Raw genomic sequence first — 25724 nt, forward strand, 5'->3', positions numbered from 1 at the left:
AGAGAGAGAGAGGGGGGGGAGAGGGAGAAAGAGAGAGAGGGGGAAAGAGAGAGAGTGGGGGGGACAGAGAGAGGGGGAGGGGCGAGAGAGAGAGAAAGAGAGGGAGAGAGAGAGAGAGAGAGAGAGAGAAAGAGAGAGGAAAGAGAGGAGGAGAGAGATAGAGAGGAAAGAGAGAGAGATGGGGGGAGAGAGAGATGGAGGGAGGGAGAGAAAGTGAGAGATAGGGGGAGAAAGGGAGGAGAGAGATAGACCGATAGAGAGGAAAGAGAGAGAGAGAGAGAGGGAGAGAGAGGGAGAGAGAGAAAGGGAGAGAGAGAGAAGGGGGGGGGAGAAACAGTGTTACACCAAAGATACTCTCCGCAGGGTATACGTGTTCTATCTTTGGTTACCCTAACAGAGAGAACGTGAACTGTTATAAAGGGGATTTTTCTCGATCTATTCTCCCAGCGCCTTCCCCCCTATTCTGTCCCCCTGGTTTTATGCACCCCGCATAATTTGATCATTTTTTTGGGCATAATTTCTGATTATTTTCCTTTATCATTCTTTGTTAAAATTAACAGAATCGCATAATTTCACATTTTTGGGCTGAGTTAGCATTATTTCAGAATTTTTCTTACATAAAACAAGGGGGACAGAAAGATACTGCTCTCCGTAGGGTATACTCTCTTTGGTCGCACTAACAGAGAGAACCTGAAATGTTATAAAGGGGATTTTTCTCGAGCCACTCCCCTCCCCTTTCCCCCTATCCCAACATCGCCTTTTAATATTTATGGTTAACACCTTAGAGGAAACAAAGGCAACTTCTTTGCTTCCTAACAGAGACCGGCTACCCAATCCATGCAAAAATTCGTTTTTAGAATAGGCCCTATTCATTTTTTCTTTATAAATGTTATGCATTCTGTCTCATTCATAGGGGCCTACTTTATTTTCACTTTGAGGTATTATTCTTTACAGAGAATCACAGCCAAAAGTCGTCTGAAGTTAGTCCGTACGTCCTGGGGTCATTTGGTACCCCGGGGTTGTATTCTTCAGTTTAGAATACTTCTAGTGCGAAGATCTCTTTGAAATTTTCAGTATTTCTCAAAAAATCATTTTGACAGACAACTGTGCAAATCGTACGGATCGGATTAACGAGTAATTTTCTTTTTGGAAAGTGGTGGCGCAGAGTTCTCCATGTCGTGTGGATACGAATAAACGATAGTAAAACACGACCTACGGATAGGGTTAAAAGGCCATTTTGAACTCTGCTAGCCTTTGAATACATGTGAAATACACTACATGTCAAACGCGCCTAAACTAAACTCTATAAGTACTGCAAGCGTGGGGGGGGGGGGGGCAGGACCTCCACATAGCGTCCCTCTTAAATGCCAATGTGACGACAGTGCCAGGTGGCTGGAAAACCCAACGTTCCAGAAAGAACCATCAGTTTTGAACCATGTCCATCACTCCAAGACATCGCTATTTGAAACACACAGATGTGTTTATTGCGTCACGACACGGTGGAATCAGGTGCTAGTTTAGTCAATTTTAGGGCATGTAGAGTTATTGGTATCACCTTAATAAAGCTTGTTCATTTGTCTTCCTTTGGAGGAAAAAAAATATCCCATTATCTTGAATAGAATTTGAGATATCTGCGAATGAAGGAGGTGAGGATCATCTGGTTTATGAAGAGGTAAAATTAGTAAGAATAGGGCCGCTCGATAGTCCGTGGAAACTGAAAATTGACATTTGTTGAGCCTTTAACTTTAAGCAATATTTTTCGGTAAAATCGACACAGAAATGCGTTCTTTAATGGGCATGAAAATGAAAGGTGTTTAGCCAAAAAATGAAAAATCGATAAAAATTCACAAACCTATGGAAAAATGCCAGTTTCTTCATTTTGATTTTTTTGTCCAGGCATGATTTCACCACGCTGTCTCACAATTATTGTCCCCCCGAGTCCATAATTTAAAACTCATCAATAAACTCTATCCTTGGGTTGTATTGTTGAAAATAAAGGAATTTAAGGTGGCAGACAGACTGGCCAGACTGACACTTTTTGCAAGACTCATCATTTTAGTCGGATGTGTTTCCGATCTGTGTTGCCTTATCTGCCAGGATCGAGTCTGAACTTTATGTAAAAGCGTCAAACTGGGTAAATCTGACACAATATTACAGAAATAGACGGACAGTAAGGTCGTGGGGTCGAGTGCTGTCAGGGGCCCCTTGTTGTGTCCTTGGGAAAGGAATTTTACTTAAATTTTCCTCACTTTACTCTCGTGGGGAATTGGTACCTGACTATAGACAGCGAAAGATCTTGTCAGTCTGTTAGTGTTTGAGCGCTTTATCATACGCTGTCCCGTAGGCTTCCAGGAAGCTGAGAATGTATCCGAGTGTTATGGTGTTGTAACAGTATTATGTAAAGTGCACAGAGCTTGCTATCGAGTGGGGCTATGCTATACAAATGATATTCATTATTACTAAACCAACCCCCCCCCCCCGTAATGGGAAAGAACTCAGTTTTTTTAAAGTTTTAGTAAGACTTTTACAGCACTTGAAACACAAAAAGGTCATATAAGTGCCGAAGATTTTAGTTTTAGTGAGGTTTTACGGCGCTCGCAACTGCATTTAAGGTCAAATGAGCGCCAGAAGATAAGAGGTGTTACAAGAGAGAAACAAACATAAAAAAGAAGGAAAGGAGATAGAGACAATAGATTTTTATAGGAAAGAAGGAGCAAACCACATCAGAGCACCCACCAACCACCCGCGGAAAGAAGTAAGGAAATCACACCATATTCTGCAGATAATTACAACAACTTACCAAGGTAGGAGACACAGCAGACAACAGAAACACTTCAACAGAAAAATATACAAATGTCCATTTCACGAAATCACACACAAAGACAGTGCTGAAATATCAAATAAATTTTAATGATAAATGAGAAGTAAAACAACTTAATTCAAAAGAAAAAAAGGAGAAAAAAACAAAACAGGCAGCAAACATTCTAGCTTACCAAAAAGATTTTTTAAGGTTTTACTTTTTTAAATTACCAATTATAATGCATAGATTAGTAATCTGAGATTAACATTGTCACCATTTTCTTTAAAAACCAAACAAAACAAAAAACAAAACAATCCAAAACCCTGAAAATTGACGGATTTAAAAACCAATGGTTGTGGACAGAAACATCTCAGACAGCACATATCCCATGAAAGCAAGTTCATATTATAACATAACATTTTTCCCCATAACATTTTTTTAAAAATCATGATATACGAAATTTGCAAGCTTTTGCAGAATTATATCCATGCACCTTATAAACATATTCAGCTCTTTTTGTTTCATTTGAGCAACCTTGAGGAATAGTCTGAAATCAAAAACTTCTATCACAATTTACTAAGCAGGCTTTTCTTTTTACTCTTGCTCTTGTTGTTTCAGGAAGCAACATCCGTGCACTCCAGACATGTCCATTGATGCTCCGTTGCTCTCTCCAAAATGTTGCCGAGGATCCTTCTTTTTACTCTTCAATAGTTCTACTAGGGCAAGTTATTTTGGGACAACAAACATGACAAACAGAATGTAGTATCCCAGACAGAACAAAAAAAATATAAAAGAAGAAAAATCAATGTCAGGATTTACACCTTTCTAAATTGTTTTTTTTTTAAAAAGGCATCTGTTGAGGAGTCATGCAATTGTGCAAAGTCTAATTGCCGGAAGCTCTGGTAAATGCCAAGACTTGACTCAAGTGAAGAAGACATTCATAAATGAAAGCTGAAAACCCGGCATAGTCAAGCATGCACTATAGTAATCTGTAAAGGGGGAAGTGTCAGTTAGGACAAAAAGACAAGGTGAAATTAATAATGTCATTTTCATAAACCTTCGAATCTCAAATGAAGAAACTATTTATCCTGGGCCTTGAGCTTGTTTCTAGGTGTTCAAAGATAAAAGTAAATTTTAGCCCCTTCATTCACAAAATGCATGAAAAGCCATCTTTCTTGCATGAGATCGAGGCGACTCACCTGTGGCCCCACAGAGAGTGAAGACCCCAGAAGTGTGTACTAGGCTAGGTCAACTGCTGGACCAGACTTCAATGTGCACAAGCTAAGATAAGATGATCATAAGATTGCAAACCACATTACAACACCCGCCACCCACCCACCAAAACAGTTTTTGTCTTCACAGCATTTATAGAGTTAAAATAAGTTCAGAACAACTGGAGACATTTAAAATTATGCATCTCTTCATTCATTTATCTTTACAGACCACAAACAAAACAAATAATTTCGCAAAAATGTTCAATGTTAAGGGAAATGAAAGAACCTGCCAAATATTTAATCTCTTCTTTAGTTCTTTTAGTAGAGGTTTTACGGTGCTCACAACTGCACAAGTTCATATGAGCACCAGAAGATTAGAGGTGTTACAAAAGAGAGTAACAAACATATTTAAGAAGAGGGAGATAAGGACGCTAGATGTTTGATAGGAAAGAAGAAGCAAACCACACCAGAGCACCTGCCAACCACCACTTTCATCTCATCACAGCATGGAGATGTGCAGGTGCCTCAAGTGTCAAGTGAGTAACCTGAGTAAGAATACATCAATACCCTCCTCTCATGTTTAAAACAGTGCAACATGAAGCAGATTTCAACGGAATGTACTCTCAGTTGTCACTGGCCACATCGTTATTATTATTATTATTATAGTACAGGGTTTTACGGCGCTCGCAACTGCATAAGGTCACATGAGCGCCAAGGGGTGGGTGTCAACAGAGAAGTCTTTACAGGGAATCAGACTTACTCTGCTCACCTCTCTAGCTTCAACAGCACAAGATCTGCTTCGACTATCAAGGCACCCCGGAAATAGCAGGTCACAAGAGAGTGACAAACATACAAAAGAAGTAGAGGAAAACGACTATAGTAAGGATTAGGAAAGAAAAAGCAGCAGTTCCCTGTTGTAGATCAGGCACAGTTGTGAGCGTGACATGAATCAGCCCATTTACAATTCTACTGTGCTTGAACGAGAAATGTCCCCTATTTGGGAATGACCTAAAGACACTACAGTCAGAGGCACTGCCCTGGAGGGATCACATCGTTAGTTGAAGGCAGTGATGACCTCATTTCCTGTGCCTCGCACCAGCAGAATGCGCTCTATGCTTTCAGTGAGGACTTCTAGAAAAGACATGTCTTGTCAAATGTGTCAAGGAAGAAAAAAAAATTCAAGTGGTTCTAAAAACTATAATCATTTTGTGCTTTACGTCCCATTCAAAACAATTTAGATCATTAACCCTATCCGTACGCCCTGGAGTCATTTTGTACCCCCAGGGTTGTATTCTTCACATGTTAGAATATTTCTAGTACGAAGATCTATTTGAAATTTTCTGTATTTCTCAAAACATCATTTTGACAGAGCGCTATGCAAAGCGTACGGATCGGATTAACGAGTAAATTTCCTTTTTGGAAAGTGGTGGCACAGAGTTCCCCACGTCGTATGGATACGATAGTAAAACACGACATACGGACAGGGTTAACTCCTTATTTCCGGCAAGCCCTTCTCAGCGGCTTGTTGTCGGAACTGCTATGCCTGTGAGCAGTTGGTATATAAGTGCCAAAGATTAGAGATGTTACAAGGGAGTAACAAACACAAAAAAGAAGGAGAGGAGATAAAGACTATAGATGTTTGATAGGAAAGAAGAAGAATACCACACCAGAACACCTGCCAACCAGCCAGTTTCAAGAATTGAACTCGTTTCTTCTGCAAGCGGTGGCAAAGAGTTGGCTAGTCACGGAGGAGTACTAGACATAGGCAAGACACACTAACCATAGCCGAAAAGCAAGGTCTGCACTGCAACAACTATGTAGGCCTGTCGAGAGGGGGGGTCAGGGGGGGCCAATGCCCCGGGGCCCGGGGGTTTGGGGGGCCCGCAAGCAAGGGGAAAAGAGAGAGAAAAAAGAGAGAGAAAGAGAGAAAGAGAGAGAGAGAGAAAGAGAGAGAGAGCGTATGTTGGTATGTAATAGATATGCTACAGTGAAGTGATTATATATGCCTATGTCTTATGTTGGGTTATTAAATTGCATGTGAGGGTGGGTGAGACCGCGGGGAGGAGGGGCCCGAAGGTGATCGCTGCCCCAGGGCCCGACAAGGCTCTCGACGGCCCTGCTACTATGTTATTGTACATCAGTACATCACTTCTTTATGATGATAAGAAAAAGAGCCCTATTTTATACATGATTTTTTAAAAATTCCAGAGTTTTGGTGACACTATAGACAATTCTGACACATGCAGTTGTTCTACAAGTAAATGTGTGGCATTATGGGGAAATTAGGCTCTCATCAAAATATTGAAATTGGAGAAACAAACATTTTTCCATTCGTTGGGCAATTTTTATCAAATTTTTGTTTTGGTCTCAACAAATTAAATGTCCATTTATAAACACATCTGGGAGCAGATTTTACAAAAAAAAGTTGATTATAAGCTCAAAACATGTACATTCGTATTTCAAAAGGCTCTTAAGGGAAGAAACTAAACATTTGCAGCCATTTTCTCTCTTTTTTTCCCTGTGTAACACCACTCAACCTCTTTCAATTGCAAATCCAAGATAGATGGATTATTTCCTATCAAAAGCAAGACAAATGAACCAAGTTTTAAGACGATACCAGTAACTTCATTTGCCCAAAATTGATGAATCCTGCTCCCACCGGGTGGCGACAAAATTGTATCAAGTTTCACAAATTAAATGTGAAGCAGCATGGTGGAATCAGGCTCTCGTCAATTTTTGGGCATGCCGAGTCATTGGTGTCATCTTAAAGCTTGTTCACTTGTCTTTACTTGGATGAAAAAAGTATCCATTTAACTTGAAGACAAATCGAGATATTTACGAAAGAAGGAGGTGGGGGTCACCTGTTTTCAGAAGTAAAATTAGTGAGAAAATGGACACCAAAGGTTAGTTATTTCCTTAGCTTAAGAGTCCATAGTAACAGACATTCTCTGTGCATTTAATCAACGTTTTTCAGAAAAATCCACTCAGAAATTAGTTCTTTAATGGGCATGAAAGGTGTTAAGCCAAAAAAGAAAAATTTAATAAAAATTCACAAACCTGCCGAAAAATGCAAGTTTCTTCATTTTGATTATTTTGACGACAGCCTGATTCCAGCACGCTGCCTCACAAATATTACATTTTTTTAAAAAGAACTCGGTGTTGTAAGGATTTTACCATTCATAATGACATTTTAATACAGATGAAAAGCGTAACACTTTGCCGCCTCATCTCGCCGATTGGCGATGCTTACCACTACCACCCAGTTTCTTTGGATTTTCTCCAAAATATGATGGCAAAGTATTAAGCACAACTACAACATTCAGCTTTCTTTCTCCATATATGTATAGATCTTCATGTCAAATATCAAAAAGGATACAATTGGCCTGTCCTTTGGAGCTCTCAGGCACACATGGCAGGTTGAGGATCACCAGATCTGCCTGACTGGACCTCTCCTTGATCAACTTGTTCAGCCCAATGGCTGTGTTCATGTGCCTCAAGTTCTCTGAGCTGCAATAAAACGTGATAGTAGATAATTAATATATTTTCAGGCTTGCCAACTTTTAGTTTTAGTTAAAGTTTTATAGCCCTTGCAACAGAATAAGGTCATATAAGTGCCGAAGATTAGAGGAGTCACAAGAGAGTAACAAACACAAAAAAGAAGGAGGAGAGACAAAGACGATAGACGTTTGATAGAAATGAAGGAGCAGACCACACCAGAGCACCTGCAAACCACCGACTTCCCAACTTTCACAAAACACAATCAGGGACACCACGAGTTATAACATCACAGTCAAATTCTCGATTGCTAAATCCGGGACAGTTGGCAAGTGTGCACTTGACTTGATAAATCAAAGCAACAGCTAATCCTAAGGGTGGTGAAGAAGGGGAAAAGTGAGAGGGGTTGTAACAGTAGTGGAAGAGTGAGAGGGGTTGTAACAGTAGTGGAAGAGTGAGAGGGGTTGTAACAGTAGTGGAAGAGTGAGAGGGGTTGTAACAGTAGTGGAAGAGTGAGAGGGGTTGTAACAGTAGTGGAAGAGTGAGAGGGGTTGTAACAGTAGAAGAAGAGTGACTATTTCTCTTTCAATAAGTCAAAAGTAACGAAAGCCTCAAACCAAGTCATAAATATTTTAATGGTCTTTCTAAAAATTACAAACATACATAACAAACAGTGGAAATTGTGTTGAATTTTAAAGCCTCTTTTGCTCAGAGTGTGTATGCTGTATATTATATGTGTGCTGAAGTGCAGAAGTGAGTATTGGAAAAATAAAATAAGATGTCACTAAACGTACTCCCTTCGGACCAAAGATTTTGAACACCTTAGCCAAGTTACCTATCAGTAAAAAAAACAAATTGGCAGCAACAGGTGAGGTAACGGAGTAATATTCAGTTACTTTATTAGATAATCACAACCCCTTCCCCTCCCCCCCTTCCTCCGTGATATTCTTCATGGTTCCTAGACAAAAACTACATAAGGAAAAATTTATTAATGTACAGAGTACTCTTTCCATTTGTTCTAGAAGTCCACAAAACTTGAAAAAGCTTGAGCAATCAAGCAAGAGGAAAAACCTGGAAACAGCATTGGATTGTTCATATAGGGCATAATACTATGTGGCGTTGGTGGCCTAGTGGTTAGGCTCTCGGACTCGCAACCGTAAGGTCATGGGTTCGAATCCCGTCAGGGGCCCGACGTTGTGTCCTTGGGAAAGGCACTTTACACGAATTTTCCTCACTTCACCCAGGTGGGAATGGGTACCCGGCTATAGACAGCGAAAGATCTTGTCAGTTTGTTAGTGTTTGAGCGCTTAATCAGCTGCTTGCACTGTATGCTTCCCGGGAAGCTGAGAATGTTTCGGAGTATTCTATGGTCTGCTGGGGTAATAATAATATAGTGTAAAGCGCATAGAGCCAGCTGTTGAGCGGGGATATGCGCTATACAAATGCTATTTATTACTATGTCAAATAACATTTTATGACCAAATAATAATACATCCAAACTTTCTGACCCTCTGTCTTATTCACGGCCTTCTCTCAATCCACCACCTCCCATCACTCACTCTCCTTTTTCTGTTGTCATTTCTATCCTTTTTTTTCTTAAGACTAGAAAATACCATGAACAAAAGAAAAAAGAAAAAGAAAAACTGTTTCACAGCTAAATGCAGGAACTAGTCCCTATCCCATTGTATTTTTACTACACTTCACTAGAACAGAAGTCTCCGGAGCTTGGAGATCACCATAACTTCTACATTCTGTGGAACATTTACATTGTGTGCCTTTTTAAGCTACAACAAAAAAGACATGATTTCTTTTCTCAGGAATTCAGCTGTCCTCGTCGTTTTATGAAAAAAAAAATTCTGAAAATATGCAAACTGAGCCCAAAAGTGTCAAATTATGCGATTCTGTTAATTTTAACAAAGAATGATTAAGGAAAAGAATCAGAAATTATGCAAAAAATGATCAGATTTTGCTAAATTATGCGGGGTGCATAAAACCACGGGGACAGATTCAGAGACCACAGCAAATTTCCCTGGCGAGACAGTGTCTAGTGGAGAACACTCCAAGGCTGTGTCATTTCTGAGGAAGTACATCTTGTCATATCACTCACGAGGACAAAATCAACCCCCCCCCCCTCCCCCCTTCATCCCTGTAATCAGTACCTGGGAGGTGCTTTCTGTGGGGAGCTGATCATATCAGTTTGTGATGAGAAATCTTCCTTGCGCTTACCAAAGTCAAAAGCACTGCGAGCATTTTCAAGAACAGACTGCACTTCTTTTTTTTCCTGTAAAAAAATTAAACATTTCTATATAAATTTTTAAAAACTCTCATTGAATATCCTAATTACAGTTTCTAAAATTGTAGTTATTATGAGCAAGAAAGAAACAAATACAAGCATAGAATTAAATTCCTGAAGAAAACATTCCATAACCTTGTGGGTAAATGTTTTCATTCTCAAAATTCAGTGGTAGTTTTACGAGTGGAAGATGGAAACACCTTATTACTAGTAAAGTTACAAACAAATAAAAGTTGAAGATGCTTTTATTTTCTTTATATTTCTTAGAGACTGACTTCTTTTCTTTAGATTAAAAAAAGTTGTACATATCCTTCATTCAGCACACTGAATTATAGGCCTACTATCAAGAAATTCAGTGAAATGTTCATTGAGATTAAAAGAAAAAAAAAAAAAAAATGCAGCCAAACCTACTCTTAACTTTGTATCTTTCTCAAGTTCATGGACATTCTTTTGATATTCATACACAGTGGCAGTTTGGCCATTAGAAAAATAAACATGGAAGTTATCTCATCAGAGATGGGAAATATATTTTTTTAAAGTTTATTTTCCACCAATTAGTGACACCAGTGGTTATGAAAACATTAAAACTTATACAAAATAAATTGGGTAAGACTCATTCTACACATTATCTGCACTCCCTTATATTGTACAATAATAGGCTTCGTCCACCACCCGGGCTAAACTCAAAATTTCCTTGCAACTGAAAGTGTTTAATGTGTCCCACACGCTCATATGACCATACGCAGTTGCGAGCGCCGTAAAACACTTACTAAAAAACAAGTATAATAATAATGAGGAGAATTCCATGTTGCAATCAGCAAAAAACAAAACGATGACCAATTACACTTTTTATGGAAACATACGGATGGTTGATTATTTTGATCAGTGTCATGAGATGTTATGAAGAAAGAATAAGATTTTCAAATTTGAGTTTTGAATTCAGTATGTTAAAGGGAGTGGAATATATACCCAGTCCATTTTAAAAGCTGTCGACATTTCAATAACTATACTTAATAAACAACAACTAGGTACATCCCTTATAATTCTAAGATTTCTCTAACAACTCACCAAAATCTTTCTCTGTGAGCCCAATGGTACTGGCACAATACTCGTCTAAAGAATAAAAAGAGAAAATAAAGAGAAATCATCAAGTTTTACAGCCAACAGAAGACGAGAAATATTTTCTACTGTATTTCACCTCTTTTTTTCTCTTATTTCATCTTTCTTTCCTTATTGGTGCAAAGATCATGTGGTAACAAGAAACAGCAAGATAACAGACAAAGGATACAAAGAGACAGGAAAGACGTATTTCTTACTCATGGCACACTTTTTAATTTATACAGCAACAATATAGGTAATATCGGGAACAAAATATAGCTTTTCGTTTTTTAACGGCACTCGCAACATAAAGTCATGAGCACCAAGGGGTGGACGTCAACAGAGAAGTCCAAACGGGGAATCAGGCTTACTCTGCTCGCCTCTCTTGCCTCAACAGCACAAAGTCTGCTTCGACTATCAAGGCACACCAGAAATAGCAGTTCACAAGAGACTGACAAACATACAAAAGGAGAGGACAACTGACGATAGTAAGGACGAGGGGAAAAAAGCAGCAGTTTCCCCTGTTGCTTCGGCACTGTAGGAGCATGACATTGATAAATCAGCCCATTTACAATTCTACTGTGCATACAAGAGTGTTATTATCTCGCTTTTGGGAATGGCCTAAAGACAACTTCAGTCAGTAGCACTGCCCAGGTGGGGGGCAAATATTGCTTGTATTGTATGTCAGATACAGAGGTACAGCAATTCTGAAAAGGAAAATTTCCAGGAAAACATGGCAGAGGAGACCCAAAAAGCTGTTTAGTAAGAGTTTTATGGCACATGCAATTATATGTGGGATGCTCAATGTTAAAAACAATCAGGAAACGACAAATGCAGTTTTTGGGACACTTGAATAGACATAAGGGTCTTGAACATCTAGCTCTCACTGGCAAAATTGAGGGCAAATGAGGCAGGGGTAGGCCCAGAACAACATACTTAGGGAACCTAAACAAATGGGTAACAGGGAAAGATCAGGGAAACATAGCTTTTTTGAGAGCATCCGAGCAAAGGAATGAGTGGAGAACCATGATCGCCGATGTCTGTCGTAGATCTGGCATTGGATGATGATGATAAGTGCCCAAGATTAGAGGTGTTGCAAGAGAGTAACATACAGACAAAAGAAGGAGAGATAAGGACGATAGATAGTTGATTGGAAAGAAGGACCAAACCACGCAGGGCACCTGCCAACCACTCACAGACCCAAAAAGAAAATGTCAAGAAAACGTTGAGCAACAGAAGACAAGAAGGAGGGGGCTGAATATACAGCAGAGAGAAAAACAGTTTCAAGAGAGGATGTCATCTGGGATATTCTCTGAAAGGACATGCTTCCTTGGAAAAGAAAATGTTTGATCATGAAAAGGGATCTTTTAAAAAAAAAGTTAATAACTTTCTAGATGAACCTAAATTGAATCACAATCTTCATTAAAAGACCTCTTGGTTAATTTACTAAATCTTATGCCAATCTTCGTGGAACTACCAAGGGATGAAAAAAACTGCCAATTTTCCCAGACAATAAATCAGAAAAGTTTTGATACTGGTACTCACTTTTTTCCTTATCAAGCTTTGTAACATTCGAGTCCTCTGCTCCATCTTCAGAGTCCTCTCATAGACGTACGCCGACATGTCATCAGCTGCCTACAGAGCCATGAACAAAGAGAAATTGGTAAAATTATATTAAAATGTTTAATGAAAACGCAACAGCTAGGCTCAAAAGGGCAAAAGATCTTGAGAATCTTGCTTGACATCTCTACTAATAATTTATAATGTGAAGCATCGTGATGAAATCATGCATTCTTCTAAATAATGAAATGTGAGGCAGCATGGTGGAATCAGGCTCTCGTCAAAATAATCAAAGTGAAGAAACTTGCATTTTTCCGAAGGTTTGTGAATTTTTATCAAAGTTTTGTTTTTTGGCTCAACACCTTTCATTCCCATTAAAGAACTCATTTCTGTTTGGATTTTTCTGAAAAACGTTGATTAAAGGTACAAAAAATGTAAATTTTCAGTTACCACGGACTCTTAAGATAAGGAAATAACTAATCTTTGGCGGCGATTTTCTCACTAATTTTACCTCTAAAAAAAGGTGACCCTCACATCCTTCTTTTGCAAATATCTTGACTTGTATTCAAGATAAATGGATGTTTTTTTCATCCTAATAAACACATGTGAACAAGCTTTAAGATGATACCAATAGCTCTATATGCCCAAAAATTGACGAGAGCATGATTCCACCACGCTGCCTCACAAATCAAAGAAAATGGCATGTTATGGACAGTGTTTTCTCGAATTTTCATTTTTTGGCTCAACATCTTTAATGTCCTTTTTTCACTGAAAGCAAGACAAATGAACAAGTTTCATTAAGAAAGATACCTCTAACTGCACGTGCCCGAAAATTAACGAGTGCATAATTCCACCACGTCATGACACATAAGACACAAATGGGAATAGGAAAATGGCATCAAAAAGAGGAACGCTACAGCTATAGGCTCAAAAGAGCAAAAGATCTTCAGAACCTTGACACCTCTTTCAAAATAATATGTGAGGCGTTGTGGTGAAATCAGGAGTCAAAAAGTGGTGGAATCAGGTGCTCATCAATGTTGGGGCTTGTGGAGCTATTGCTTGTCCATTTGTCTCGCTTTCAATGAAAAAAATTATGCATCTATCTTGAATAGAAGTCGAGATATTTTCAATTGAAAGAGGTAGGGGTCACATGGTTTCGGAGGTTAAACTAGTGAGAAAACGGACGCCAAAGTTTGGCAACTTCAAACGATTGAATGTCTTTGGAAACTGCAAATTTTTAATTTTTAGTGGCTTCGACCAACGTTTAAAAAAAAAGTAAAATCTGTACATAAATGTTTGTAAATGGCCATAAACCTAAAAAAAGAAAATTCTCAAAAAAAAAAGAAAAAAAAAAGGCCAACGGCCAGGACAAAATGTCGGTTTCTTTGATTTCCATTATTTTGACGAGCACCTGATTTCACAATGTCTCACATTCCTCTAGGAAGACAACAACCACGACATCATTACCCTATCATCTCAACCATGACATCATTACCCTACCATCTCAACTATGACATCATTACCCTACCATCTCAACCATGACATCATTACCCTACCATCTCAACCACGACATCATTACCCTACCATCTCAACCATGACATCATTACCTTACCATCTCACATCATTACCCTACCATCTCAACCATTACATCATTACCCTACCATCTCAACCATGACATCATTACCCTACCACCTCAACCACGACATCATTACCCTACCAACTCAACCACGACATCATTACCCTACCATCTCAACCACTTCCACTGTGCCCTCCACCCGCAGCTCGTACAGGTACGTCTTCAGGTCCTTTTTGATTTGAACGGTATTGTCTTCCTCCTCTGATGGTCAGAGTTAAGGTGAACTAAAACATGCAGGCAATTGTTGGTGGGTGCACCATCTGTCATAACTTTGAAACTGTTACTTCATATTTCTTGCTTTTTTTCTTTTAGGTGCTTAAAGATAATAGTAGTAAGAATCAGTCATCAGTCACTTACAATTAATCTTTACAAATATTCCGTACTTCTTTATTCAAGAGAGGACCTCTGCCAGCCAGCTGATATCAGGAAGTAGCCTTCCCCTTATTTGTACTAAGGCAGCCTTGAAACAGTGCACACTGAGTACCAAGGATGACCTAATCTCTTCTTTCCTCCTAAACTCCAGGACAACAAAATCATATTTACATTGTTTAAAAATGTTACCCTGTGATAAAAAGTGTATATAGGGTCAGAATGAAAAGCAAGGATACGGGCCACAGAGAAAAGGCGCAGCTTGCATTTCCCCCAAGTTTTGCTACGTCGCAGCAAGTGGGCGAGGAGAAGAAGCATCCCTCCATCATCTGAAGCCAGCAGTCAAGGAAACTGTTCTGCTCCAGCAGTACCAAATGGCTAGATATTAATTAGCAGAAATGTAATTAATTCAATAGTGATTAAACAAAGCAACGGAACTTTTGTCCTTTCTGACACTCAGGGGTCAAAATGAAGTATCACAGCAGAAAAAGTTTGAAATCACTCCCAGGAAAATAAACATTGCATGCCTGCCGGTACCATATTCTTATATATATACATATCCGTATTCGCTAATGTAAAAGGCAAGTTCTTGCCACAAACAATACTATTACTATTCGTTACATTTTATGCATTTTGTATAGAGTTTGAGAGTCTATTGCAAACTACTTAGTAGTAATGAAGGTGGAGTATTGAACAAGTAACCACCACTGTTTACATTGTGTAGAATATGACTTGCCTCTGGGTGAGATATTTTCCCTTTGTTTAGGGGAGGGGAGGGGAGGGGAGGGGGCTAAGAAATAACCTGTCAAGTGTAGAACAATACATAGAGAGCATCAAGGCTCAGAGGTAAAAGTCTCACATTTCCTTTGTCTTCTTTTCTCTAACCATTTGGCAAAGGGTTTCACTTTCCTTTGTGTCCTCCTCTCCTTTTGTTTCCCATTTCATCTTCTCTCCCTCCCTCACATTTAACTAACAAGCTCCTTACACAATCTAATTTTAAAGTGGCCAATGGACATGTTTCCCATTTCATCTTCTCTCCCTCCCTCACATTTAACAAATAAGCCCTTCAGAAAATCTAATTTAAAAGTGGCCACTTGATATGTCCCATAGAGAGAGCATCACATATGGGTAAAGGATATTGACGACCCACCACACATCAATAGTTCCAGACATGCGAGCAAGATGACTGGGGAAACTACACGCCTTCAGAATGATGGTCGCATTTTTTGTCAGCGCTACATTGCGCATGGTTTCTGAAATAATATCACAGAGCATAGAAATTGATTTTTGAAATAGCAAAAACATAAAGTACAACTTCTTTTAGGGCCAAAAAAAGGATGATTAATATTCACAGCTTGATGCCAAAACAATTGGTAATGTACATTTCAAGTAGTGTGCACGTTATGAACAAAAACAAACAAGAAAATATTTAAAGCCATACTGAAGTAATACAAGTACGACAAACATATTGGTCTATAATATTTAAATGTCTATTACAAAATAATTACCAACAACAAAATGACAGCCATCAACATACGGATTTGTACAGTAGAATATATATGTTCGACTGCAGCTTAGGGAAAAGAGAGATTTTTCTTGGGTGGGGGGCAAGGGCTTTCTATTTAAGAATTTGGTTTAGAAAAAAAAAGGGCATTTCTATCAAAACTGCTGGCTGTTCTACAAAATTTTTATGTCCTGACACACTTTTGTCGGACAAGTAACTTATTCTTTTGTCAGACTAAATGAAAGGACCTCACAGCCTTAATTCTGTATCTCCAGCAAGCCGCTTCTCGCGGTTCGTGGTCAAAACCACTGTGCCGGTGAGCCGCTGGCATTAGCTTGGGCACATTCCTTTATGACGACATCGACATCAAATTAATTTTCGGCAATTGCTGAAAACAGGACTCTTTTATCGGGAATTCATTCATTAGATGAAGAACTATCGAAATAGGTTCACGTGTTTCGATGTAATGCCCAATTCAGTGACGTTTTTGTCATTTTTAGATTTAGTACCAAAAAAAGGGCCCCGACATAGTGGGCTTCCCTCCTTCGGAGATAAAGAGGTAACCAATATCCTGACTGTGACATAACTTGAGTGACCCATGAACAGCCTTTGATGTGCAGAATAAGCTTTACAATATCTGGAGAATATACGTAAAGCTCCCGACGTACCAAGAAAAATCTGATAAGAGGTCAGGCTCCTCTTCTCTATCCAGTCGTGTGGCCACCCAAGGATGATGGTGTTTGGTCTCAACGCTCCCAGTCCAGCCGACTGAATCCTGGCAGGAAATAAACAACGAAATTCTTGCATGAATCAGGTCTTGATTACACACTGAAATCTAGTGAAATTCATCACAAAATAAGTATCAGGCCTTTATCTCCTTTGCCCCAATTCATCTTCCCTTAAATGGGAAATCACTAAAATATACATCATACACCTGCATTTTTGGTAGAAATCACAAAAAATTCTACACAGTGAACTCTCTTCCTTGATTGTAATTCCAACAGCCGTAATAAAACCCTGTTCAACACTAATGTAAAAAAAACCCCACACAAATAAACCAAACAAAATAAATATTCTTGGTTACAGCTGCTCAGAGAGAATAAGTCACCTCCACAAGCAGGCAATCAGTTCAGTTTTAGTAAGAGTTTTACAGCACTTGCAACACAATAAAGTCATATAAGTAATAATAATAATAATAATAATAATAATAGATAGCATTTGTATAGCGCATATCCCCGCTCAACAGCAGGCTCTATGCGCTTTACACTATATTATTACCCCAGCAGACCATAGAACACTCCGAAACATTCTCAGCTTCCCGGGAAGCATACAGTGCAAGCAGCTGATTAAGCGCTCAAACACTAACAAACTGACAAGATCTTTCGCTGTCTATAGCCGGGTACCCATTCCCACCTGGGTGAAGTGAGGAAAATTCGTGTAAAGTGCCTTTCCCAAGGACACAACATCGGGTCCCTGACGGGATTCGAACCCATGACCTTACGGTTGCGAGTCCGAGAGCCTAACCACTAGGCCACCGACGCCACGGTTTAAACGTTCTGACCCCGCAATAAGCAAACTTTTTAAGGAGAGAGAGAAAAAAACCTTGCTTCATTCTTTTAACAATAGTACTTACATCATGTATCTGATCTTTTCTTGCTGTTTTCAATGTTTGGAATTTGAATTTGTGCCGAAGATTAGAGATGTTACAAGGATCGAGTAACAAACACAAAAAAAGAAGAAGGGGAGATAAAAGACAATAGATGTTTGATAGCAAAGAAGAAGCAAACCACACCAGAGCACCCGCCAACCACCCACAAGCAGGCCATCAGCTTATCAATGTTACTTACATACAGCTCATACCATCGGTGACAGAAGGGTTGATCACTACCTCTACAAAACCTTTCACTCCAGAATTGCTCAAGCATTCACTTATTCTCTGAGGACAAATAAAGCGATGCCAAGTGAAAAGTAGAACAAAAAAATAAACTCACTTTGGACGACAGGATCAGAACCAAGGGGGTCCACTTTAAGGAGTAAGATTGTGTTAGTTTTAGTTTAAGTAAGTGTTTTACGGCACTCGCAACAGCATCAGCATACAGTCATATGAGCGCCAGAAGATTAGAGGTGTTACAAGAGAGTAACAAACATTAAAGGGGAGATAAGGATGGTATACGTTTGATAGGAAAGAAGAAGCAAACCACACCAGAGCACCCGCCAACCACCCACAAATAACTCACTTTGAACGACAGGACCCGAACCAAGGGGGCCCACTCTAAGCAGTAATATTGTGTTAGAAAACAGCACTCAGTTTCAAAGTACACACTCAAGAGAACAAATATCAATTTAAGTAGCATTAATGTTCCTCATTTTAGTGAGTGTGGGCAGAGTGCTTTATACTACCAACATTACAAAATTTGCTGAAGTCACGCCATTTAGTTAGTTTTAGTAGAGGTTTTACGGCACTTGCAACTCAATAAGGTTCATATAAAAGCTGAAGATTAGAGGTGCTACAAGAGAGTAACAAACACAAAAAAGAAGGAGGAGAGATAAGGACGATAGATGTTTGATAGGAAAAAAGGAGCAAACCACACCAGAGCACCCGCCAACCACCCACTTAGTGACTGTAGGCAGAGTGATTTATACTAACAACATTACAAAATTTGCTGGTGTCACGTTGTTTATTGAGACAGAATGATAAACACTGAATCACATGACAGAGCACAGATCTAGGAGGAAGCAGAAGGAAAAGATCTCAAAAGAAAGAGGCCCATTAATTTTATTTGCAAAGACATATGCTTACGTGGATGTGTTGACTAGGGCGAGCCAGACTGATAGTGGCCAAGCTTAGCTACAGACAAGTCAGGAAAATAGTTTGCAGAAAAGAAGTAGACCAAGCAGACCATACTAAGGCGCCTACCAACCAACGGTAAAATAAGTAATGTGCATTAACATAAGCACCCACAAAAACAGTTGGGAAAGACAAAAATGATGAACTCTCAAAAGAAAACAACAATTTATAATCCCAGTAAAGTAATTATGACCCTAGAATCACATGCACTGTTTAAAAATTATAACAATGAGGAATGGCATTGAGAAAAGCTGTGAGAGAAGCAAAAGATCTCCGTTGGTAAAAATAGACATCGCAATGAGACCATCCACGTCACAGTAGAAAGTACATAACAAGACAGCGCTATGACGGGTCAGCCTCTCATGTTATTATGTCAGTGTAAACGACCATAGGCCTACCGTCCTCAGCTCCTCCTGCTCTTTTGACATCTCACTCAGCTTGCCTTTTATCACGGTGCCATACATAGTGAGGCCTCGACCTGAGAAAAAAAAAAGCCAACAGAAGTTGTCAGCACTTCTTACAACACAATCGGAATAAGGATATTATTTAGGGCAAAATATCATGTTCTCTGTTCCATTCAAAACAAAATTTTTTTAAAACATTTAAAAAACATTGTGTAATGTAATACACACTTTGTAACTGCACGAAGGAGACCTTAAGTCTGATTCATACATAGGGAAGCTAATTCATCACGTATTTTTGGCTTTCTGCTAAGATTCTATATCCCACTCAGCCCAGCTTGGCCCCCGACAGGCAGCGCAGGTTCAAAGCAAAGCAGCCCACTTACTAAATGATGTCAACGAAAGTATTAAAAATGTATAAACACACCTTTACAATCAAACGATTAAGAAACAAATAAATTTGCCTTGAGTGCTCAAACTGCTGGCAGACTCAAATTTCATCTGTCCACCATGGTGCAAATAGTCAACAACAAATTTTTTTAAAAATGTGACGACGTGCTGGAATCAGGCGCTCGTCAATTTCTGGGCATGTGGAGTTATTGGTATCATCTTAAAGCTTGTTCACTTGTTTTGCTATCGGTTTAAAAAATGTCAATCTATCTTGAATAGAAGTCAAGATATTTGAGATTGAAGAAGGTGGGGTCGCCTAGTTTCAAAGGTGGAATTAGCGAGAAAATGGCTGCCAAAGTTTGGCTATTTCCATTGCTTGATAGTCCATGTAAACTGTAAACTTACATTTTTTGTGCCCTCAATCAACATCTTTCAGTTAAATCCACCCAAAAATGTGTTCTTAATTGGACGACAATGGTGTTAAGCCAAAAAAAAAAAATTCCATTAAAATTGCCAAACTGGCAGAAAAATGCCATTTTCTCCCATTTAATTATTTTGACGAGCGCCTGATTTCACCAAGCTGCCTCATATATGGAGAAGGAGCATCCAAAGTGGTCATGCCACAAGACCTGACATCTTAGGGCAGTAGCTGAATGTGTGTGGCACTGGCCACCACTCTCACCTGTTTAGTTTTAGTAGAGGTTTTATGGCACTCGCAACTGCATAAGGTCGTATGAACGCCGGAAGATTAGAGGTGTTACAAGACAGTAACAAACAAAAAAAAAGAAGAAGGGGAGATATGGACGATAGATGTTTCATAGAAAAGAAGAAGCAAACCACACCAGAGCACCAGCCAACCACCCATCCTCTGACCTGTGAAGATCCCTACTCAAGAAGCAAAATGAACACACCCCAACAACAACTACATTTTGAACAAAATAATTTGCTGACAAGATACTTACTCCTCATTGCCATTTACCTAGTAGCCTACCATTTCTCAAAGGCAAGAGTATTCAAAAATAAGAACTCTGTTTACAGGGCGTCCGTGGCCTAGTGGTTAGGCTCTCGGACTCGCAACCATAAGGTCGTGGGTTCGAATCCCGTCAGGGGGCCGACGTTGAGTCCTTGGGAAAGGCACTTTACACGAATTTTCCTCACTTCACCAAGGTGGGAATGGGTACCCGGCTATAGACAGCAAAAGATCTTGTCAGTTTGTTAGTGTTTGAGCGCTTATAATTCAGCTGCTTGCACTGTATGCTTCCCGGGAAGCTGAGAATGTTTCTGAGTGTTCTATGGTCTGCTGGGGTAATAATATAGTGTAAAGCGCATAGAGCCTGTTGTTGAGCAGGGATATGCGCAATACAAATGCTATTTATTATCATTTATAATTATTTACATCACCTTCTTTTAGCATGCTTGACAGCATAACAAGACGAGAATCATCAACAGAGAACTGAGTCAGATCGTCACCTACATCTGCCATCTTAAGCAACACAAGGATCTGAGGCCTGAAAGGAAGTTTTAAAAAAAACCACCTTAAATTTCTGTAAAATCTACTGGAACACTTTATTTATCATCAAAGTAATTACAACACTAGTATCACATGTAATTTGTTTAAACATTATTAATTTGGTCACTATAGGCCTAGGCCTGTGTAGATTAGTTTGGAGATTAAGCTAACTTCTACAATCATACTGAAAGTCAGTCTGGGTTTCATTTCTGAACAGAAAAACAAGGCATGATCTGAGCCAAGTCAAGCTAGAGAAATCAAGACAAAAGCTGTGAACAGTATTAGCCATAGATATGAGTGTTAACCACCACCGTCAAATTTGTCTCATATGTGAGGCATCGGGATGAAATCAGGCGCTCGTCAAAATAACAAAATCGAGGGAACCAGTATTTTTCCACTAGTTGGGAAATTTTTATCGAGTTTTTTATTTTTGCTTCAATGCCTTTTATGTCCATTTCAAAACATTTCTGTGCGGATTTTGCAGAAAAACGTTTATGAAAGGCCCAACAATGTACATTTTTTAAGTTTTCAAGGACTCTTAGGCTATGGAAGTCACCAGACTTTGGCAATCATTTTCTCACTAGTTTTACCTCTGACTCATAAAAGGGAAGCATTTCGCAGCCAAGAGCGAAATGCTTGCAGCTAAAGGGATTTGAAAACAACAACAACAAATCACAGCAACCCCCACCTCCATCAGTGCAAATATCTCGACTTCTATTCCAGATAGATGGCTGCTTTTTTCATCAAAAGTAAGACAAATGAACAAGCCTTAAGATGATATACTAATAACTCCACATGCCCAAAATCTGATGAGTGCCTGATTCTACCGCGCCGTAACACACATGATTTTCAGTTTGCGTTGTTCTCTCTTACTTTCTTTTTTTTTTTTTTTTTTAATTTTGTCTTGGTTGAAAAATCTGAGTTTTTAAATTACCATTAAAAAAAAAAAAGAGAACCCTTCCTTTTCCGGAGAAATGAAAAGAAATCTCTCATTTCTTCCATTCCTTCATTTGATGACAGTACCTCCAGTTTTTCGTGTGATGGAATTCTTTGTTCAACTTGTTGAGAGCAAAGATAGCCGCTGACATGGACAAGCCTGTGCAGCCATCACCCCATTCCTTCTCAGCCCTGAGGAAAGAAAGACATCATATAAAGCTAGAAAGGGATTTGGGCCAAGACTAAACTTAAAATTTTGAGAGAGTGAGAAAGAGAAAGTAATAGTAAAAGAAAGAGTGTGAGGGAGGGAGGGGGGGAGAGAGAGAGAGAGAGAGAGAGAGAGAGAGAGAACACTCTCAGGCAGCAAAACAAGATTGAAAAAAACCCAGTCGAACTGAAATAACTCAAAATTTGAATTCACAGATTGCTCTAACAATATGCGATTCCCCAACACTTGCAACACTCTCCTCTAATCCAATAAGACTAACTCCTACCCCTTGTACTCGATGTACTCATAGAGCAAAAAAGCCAGCACAATGGCGACGAGGGCGTAAATCCAGTCGCAGACAAACATGGTCGTGACGCAGAGAGCCGTGCCGAGCAGTGTGATGGTCCAGTGGTAGCAGCGGTAGCTCGGTCGCCAGTGAGGGGTGTCCACCAGCGACTGGAGAGTCACCGCAAAGTTGATGAACCTGCACAGATTTCCAAGAAAGGCTTGTGAAGAAATAAAGGGGCAGCAACCTAATATATAATCATTCTTCCACTCCCTCTCCGCTCCGTTCAATGATCATGAAGGAAGTTGAACTCTCCCTCCCCCTCTCTCTGTCTCCCTCTCTCTGTCTCTCTCTCTCCCCCCCCCCCCCCCCTCCCTCACACTGTATTTGTTCAGACTCGCTATTAGGCTTGTTTACTTTGTCAGCTCTATATCAAATAGTCACATTTGGAGAAAAATTGGAAGATTTTGCAGACCAAACACCTAAAATTGTAAATAAAGAAATACCAGAATCACAATCACTAAAAAGATATTTAGTTTCCTAATAGATAATTAATAATAAACGTAAAAGCAGAGGCATCATTCAATCATGTAAAAAATTTGCTCTCAGCTTGAAATTACATAAAAAATATCAATAAATGATGTTAGAATATAATTTTGATAAATGGCAAAATTCAGAAACAAGAATAAAGTAGGGAACAAAAACATGGCAAAGTCATTTCAGATTTGAATAGTTACACTTGTCCGGCAGAAATTAAATCCGTTAGTCAAAAACGTACCCATAACACATGAGAAAAAACATGGTGACAATAGGGGCGACGTAGTCCAGGAAAGCGATGAGAATGCCAAGCTCAGCAATGAGGTACGTCATAAACAGGCCACGGATAGGCTCTCCATGCCATTTGACAGAGAAGAAACCCAAGGCAGGGAGGATCTGGTCCTCACCAATGGCTTGTAGGAGTCGCGGGGCGCCTGTGTACAAATATAAAACATTTTTCGAACCGAAATGATTAATTAGATGATAATTTAACCCTTCCAGCCCCAGCCATTTTTGTGCACCCACTAACCCCAGTCCCAGCCAATACAGCAGTATTTCAGAAAAAGAGGCATGCATTCTAAAAAGTGATGTAGTATCTTTGTAATGAGGTTTGGATAATAACATATAACAATCTTTAAAAGTAAACGAACAAATATTGTGAAAATTAACGTTTAATTAGGTTTGCTAAATTCGAAAAATGTGCAAATTCAGTACCCCCTAAACTGAGAATATATGCTCTTGGGATGGTGGGAGGTACAAGCACTGCTGAAAATATACACGCATGGGGCTGGAAGGGTAAGAGGTGGCCTGCTTCAACGCTGCCTGTCGAGGCCAACCGCGCTGACGAGTAAGATCAAACATGGAACATAAAGTTTGATATGCAAAATAAAACAGGCAATCCCATATCGGGACTGAACACAGGTTTTTAAGAAGTCTGCCAAAGAGCGTAACTATTACACCACAGATGTTGTGGTTTATAAATAGCAAGAAAAGCACACAACAAACAAAGAAAAAGAAGACAGGAAAGGGGAAAGAATGTTAAATAGTAACGAGAAAGTAATGGTAAATCTGCTATGCAAACCTGTTCTAAAGATAATGTAGAGTTTTTGTTGAACAGTAATTCTTTCAAAGTTTTAGAGTCTAAAATTACTCACAAAAAGTTATTAATTGGAGACACCATATACAAATAAGGTCCTTATCTAGGCAATGTTGCCATTAGGTTTTGCTAGTACATAAAGTGTGAAATCTGTGCTTGATAACTGCATTTTTTTTACATATCTTTTTTAAAAACCATCAAAACACCAATACTCCCTAAAAGCTGCCCCCCACTCAGCTCCCACCCTCCTCCCCTCCAAAAAAACCCAACCCCCCTGCAAAACACAAGTCTTCACTTAAAAGATAATAATAATAATAACAATAGATTGCATTTATATAGCGCTCTATCCCATACTAGTATAAGCTCTGAGCGCTTTAATTTACACCAATCACATAATCATTCACACAAGAAAAAATATTTCACAGAAACAAGAAAAACCAGTTCAACCGCATATAGAACTTTCACAACCATAATAATAATAAATAATAATAATAGATAGCATTTGTATAGTGCATATCCCCGCTCAGCAGCAGGCTCTATGCGCTTTACACTATATTAACCATACATTAACTATACACGAAAGAACAGTTTAAAAAAACAAAACAACAAAAACAACAACGACAATGAAATAGGCAGTATCTTTAGTAACTTTTACAAACAAATTTCCCAGCCAGCTCACCAGCCAGAGCCTGCATGCCGGCACCCACTGTGGCTGTCAATGCACCGGTCAAAACCACCCACTTTGTTGGCCAGGCCATTATAGACAGAAGCAGATCACCACTAATACCAATGCTGTCACCAAATCTGGATTCACAATGAGAAAAGAAAATCAACCAGCTCCACAAATCAAAGAAGAGATCGCATTTTTGAACTGGTCAGGCAGAACTTAGTATGCATCTTCACTATTACGAGAAGACATACTCGTAAAAATTTCAGATAAATTTAAATATAAAGGAAAGAAGAAAATTAAACACATTTAAAAGTCTGAAAAGGAAAGGCTTTTGTGACAAAAGGGGATTATCTCAAATAATCAAATTTCTGCCTATTTCCCCATTTTAAAAAATCACATCTGAAACTGTTAATTATACTCCTTTAAAATATTCTACCACATAACAGAATTAGGTGTCTAATGATCATATATTGCAATGGTACAGGTTTGTCTTTCACAGAATACAGATGGTTTATCAAAAATCTGCTTTTCAAAAACTATTTAACTTTTCTGACATAGATGATCTAATTGTTTTGTCACAAGGCTCCTGAAATCTTGACCCTTTTCATAGCTTTTCTGAATTGTGTAAAAATAATTACAGTAAACTATGCAAAGACACTGCTTTACAAAGAAAACATATAGCTGTAGACAAAAGCTGCAAGGTTTTTCCTATCATTGGCTTCCCATGTGTAAAACATCAGAGGGATAAAGAGAATGACTTGTTCTCAGCGAAGAAAAAGAAAAGCTGTCACTCATCCTAGGGTATTGCAGAGCAACTTCAATCAGGGTCAATGCATCTTGCGTGGTCAATGTATTTTTTTCTTCTCCATTTTC

The 25724-nt window shown here is 39.1% G+C and overlaps 1 protein-coding gene across 2 annotated transcripts in view; it reads right to left on the reverse strand.

Annotated features, from left to right (window-relative positions):
* Nucleotides 1-4985: 4985 nt before the first annotated feature.
* Nucleotides 4986-25724, reverse strand: part of LOC101859465 (solute carrier family 12 member 4) — a 33688-nt gene continuing 12949 nt past the window's right edge. For both annotated transcript variants that reach the window (XM_005093176.2, XM_013079670.2), the window contains exons 12-27: nucleotides 24861-24985; nucleotides 23327-23519; nucleotides 22549-22746; nucleotides 22142-22246; nucleotides 21010-21116; nucleotides 19216-19295; nucleotides 17817-17905; nucleotides 16638-16744; nucleotides 15605-15718; nucleotides 14705-14794; nucleotides 14206-14297; nucleotides 12446-12535; nucleotides 10871-10915; nucleotides 9669-9790; nucleotides 7391-7521; nucleotides 4986-5160 (exon numbers count right to left, since the gene is read on the reverse strand). In XM_005093176.2, coding sequence (XP_005093233.1) covers nucleotides 5069-5160; nucleotides 7391-7521; nucleotides 9669-9790; nucleotides 10871-10915; nucleotides 12446-12535; nucleotides 14206-14297; nucleotides 14705-14794; nucleotides 15605-15718; nucleotides 16638-16744; nucleotides 17817-17905; nucleotides 19216-19295; nucleotides 21010-21116; nucleotides 22142-22246; nucleotides 22549-22746; nucleotides 23327-23519; nucleotides 24861-24985 — 1780 coding nt within the window. In that variant the 3' untranslated portion in view covers nucleotides 4986-5068. The remainder of the gene's footprint in view (nucleotides 5161-7390; nucleotides 7522-9668; nucleotides 9791-10870; nucleotides 10916-12445; nucleotides 12536-14205; nucleotides 14298-14704; nucleotides 14795-15604; nucleotides 15719-16637; nucleotides 16745-17816; nucleotides 17906-19215; nucleotides 19296-21009; nucleotides 21117-22141; nucleotides 22247-22548; nucleotides 22747-23326; nucleotides 23520-24860; nucleotides 24986-25724) is intronic.

Source organism: Aplysia californica, unplaced genomic scaffold, assembly GCF_000002075.1.
Source record: "Aplysia californica isolate F4 #8 unplaced genomic scaffold, AplCal3.0 scaffold00059, whole genome shotgun sequence".
Classification (NCBI taxonomy): Eukaryota; Metazoa; Mollusca; class Gastropoda; order Aplysiida; family Aplysiidae; genus Aplysia; species Aplysia californica.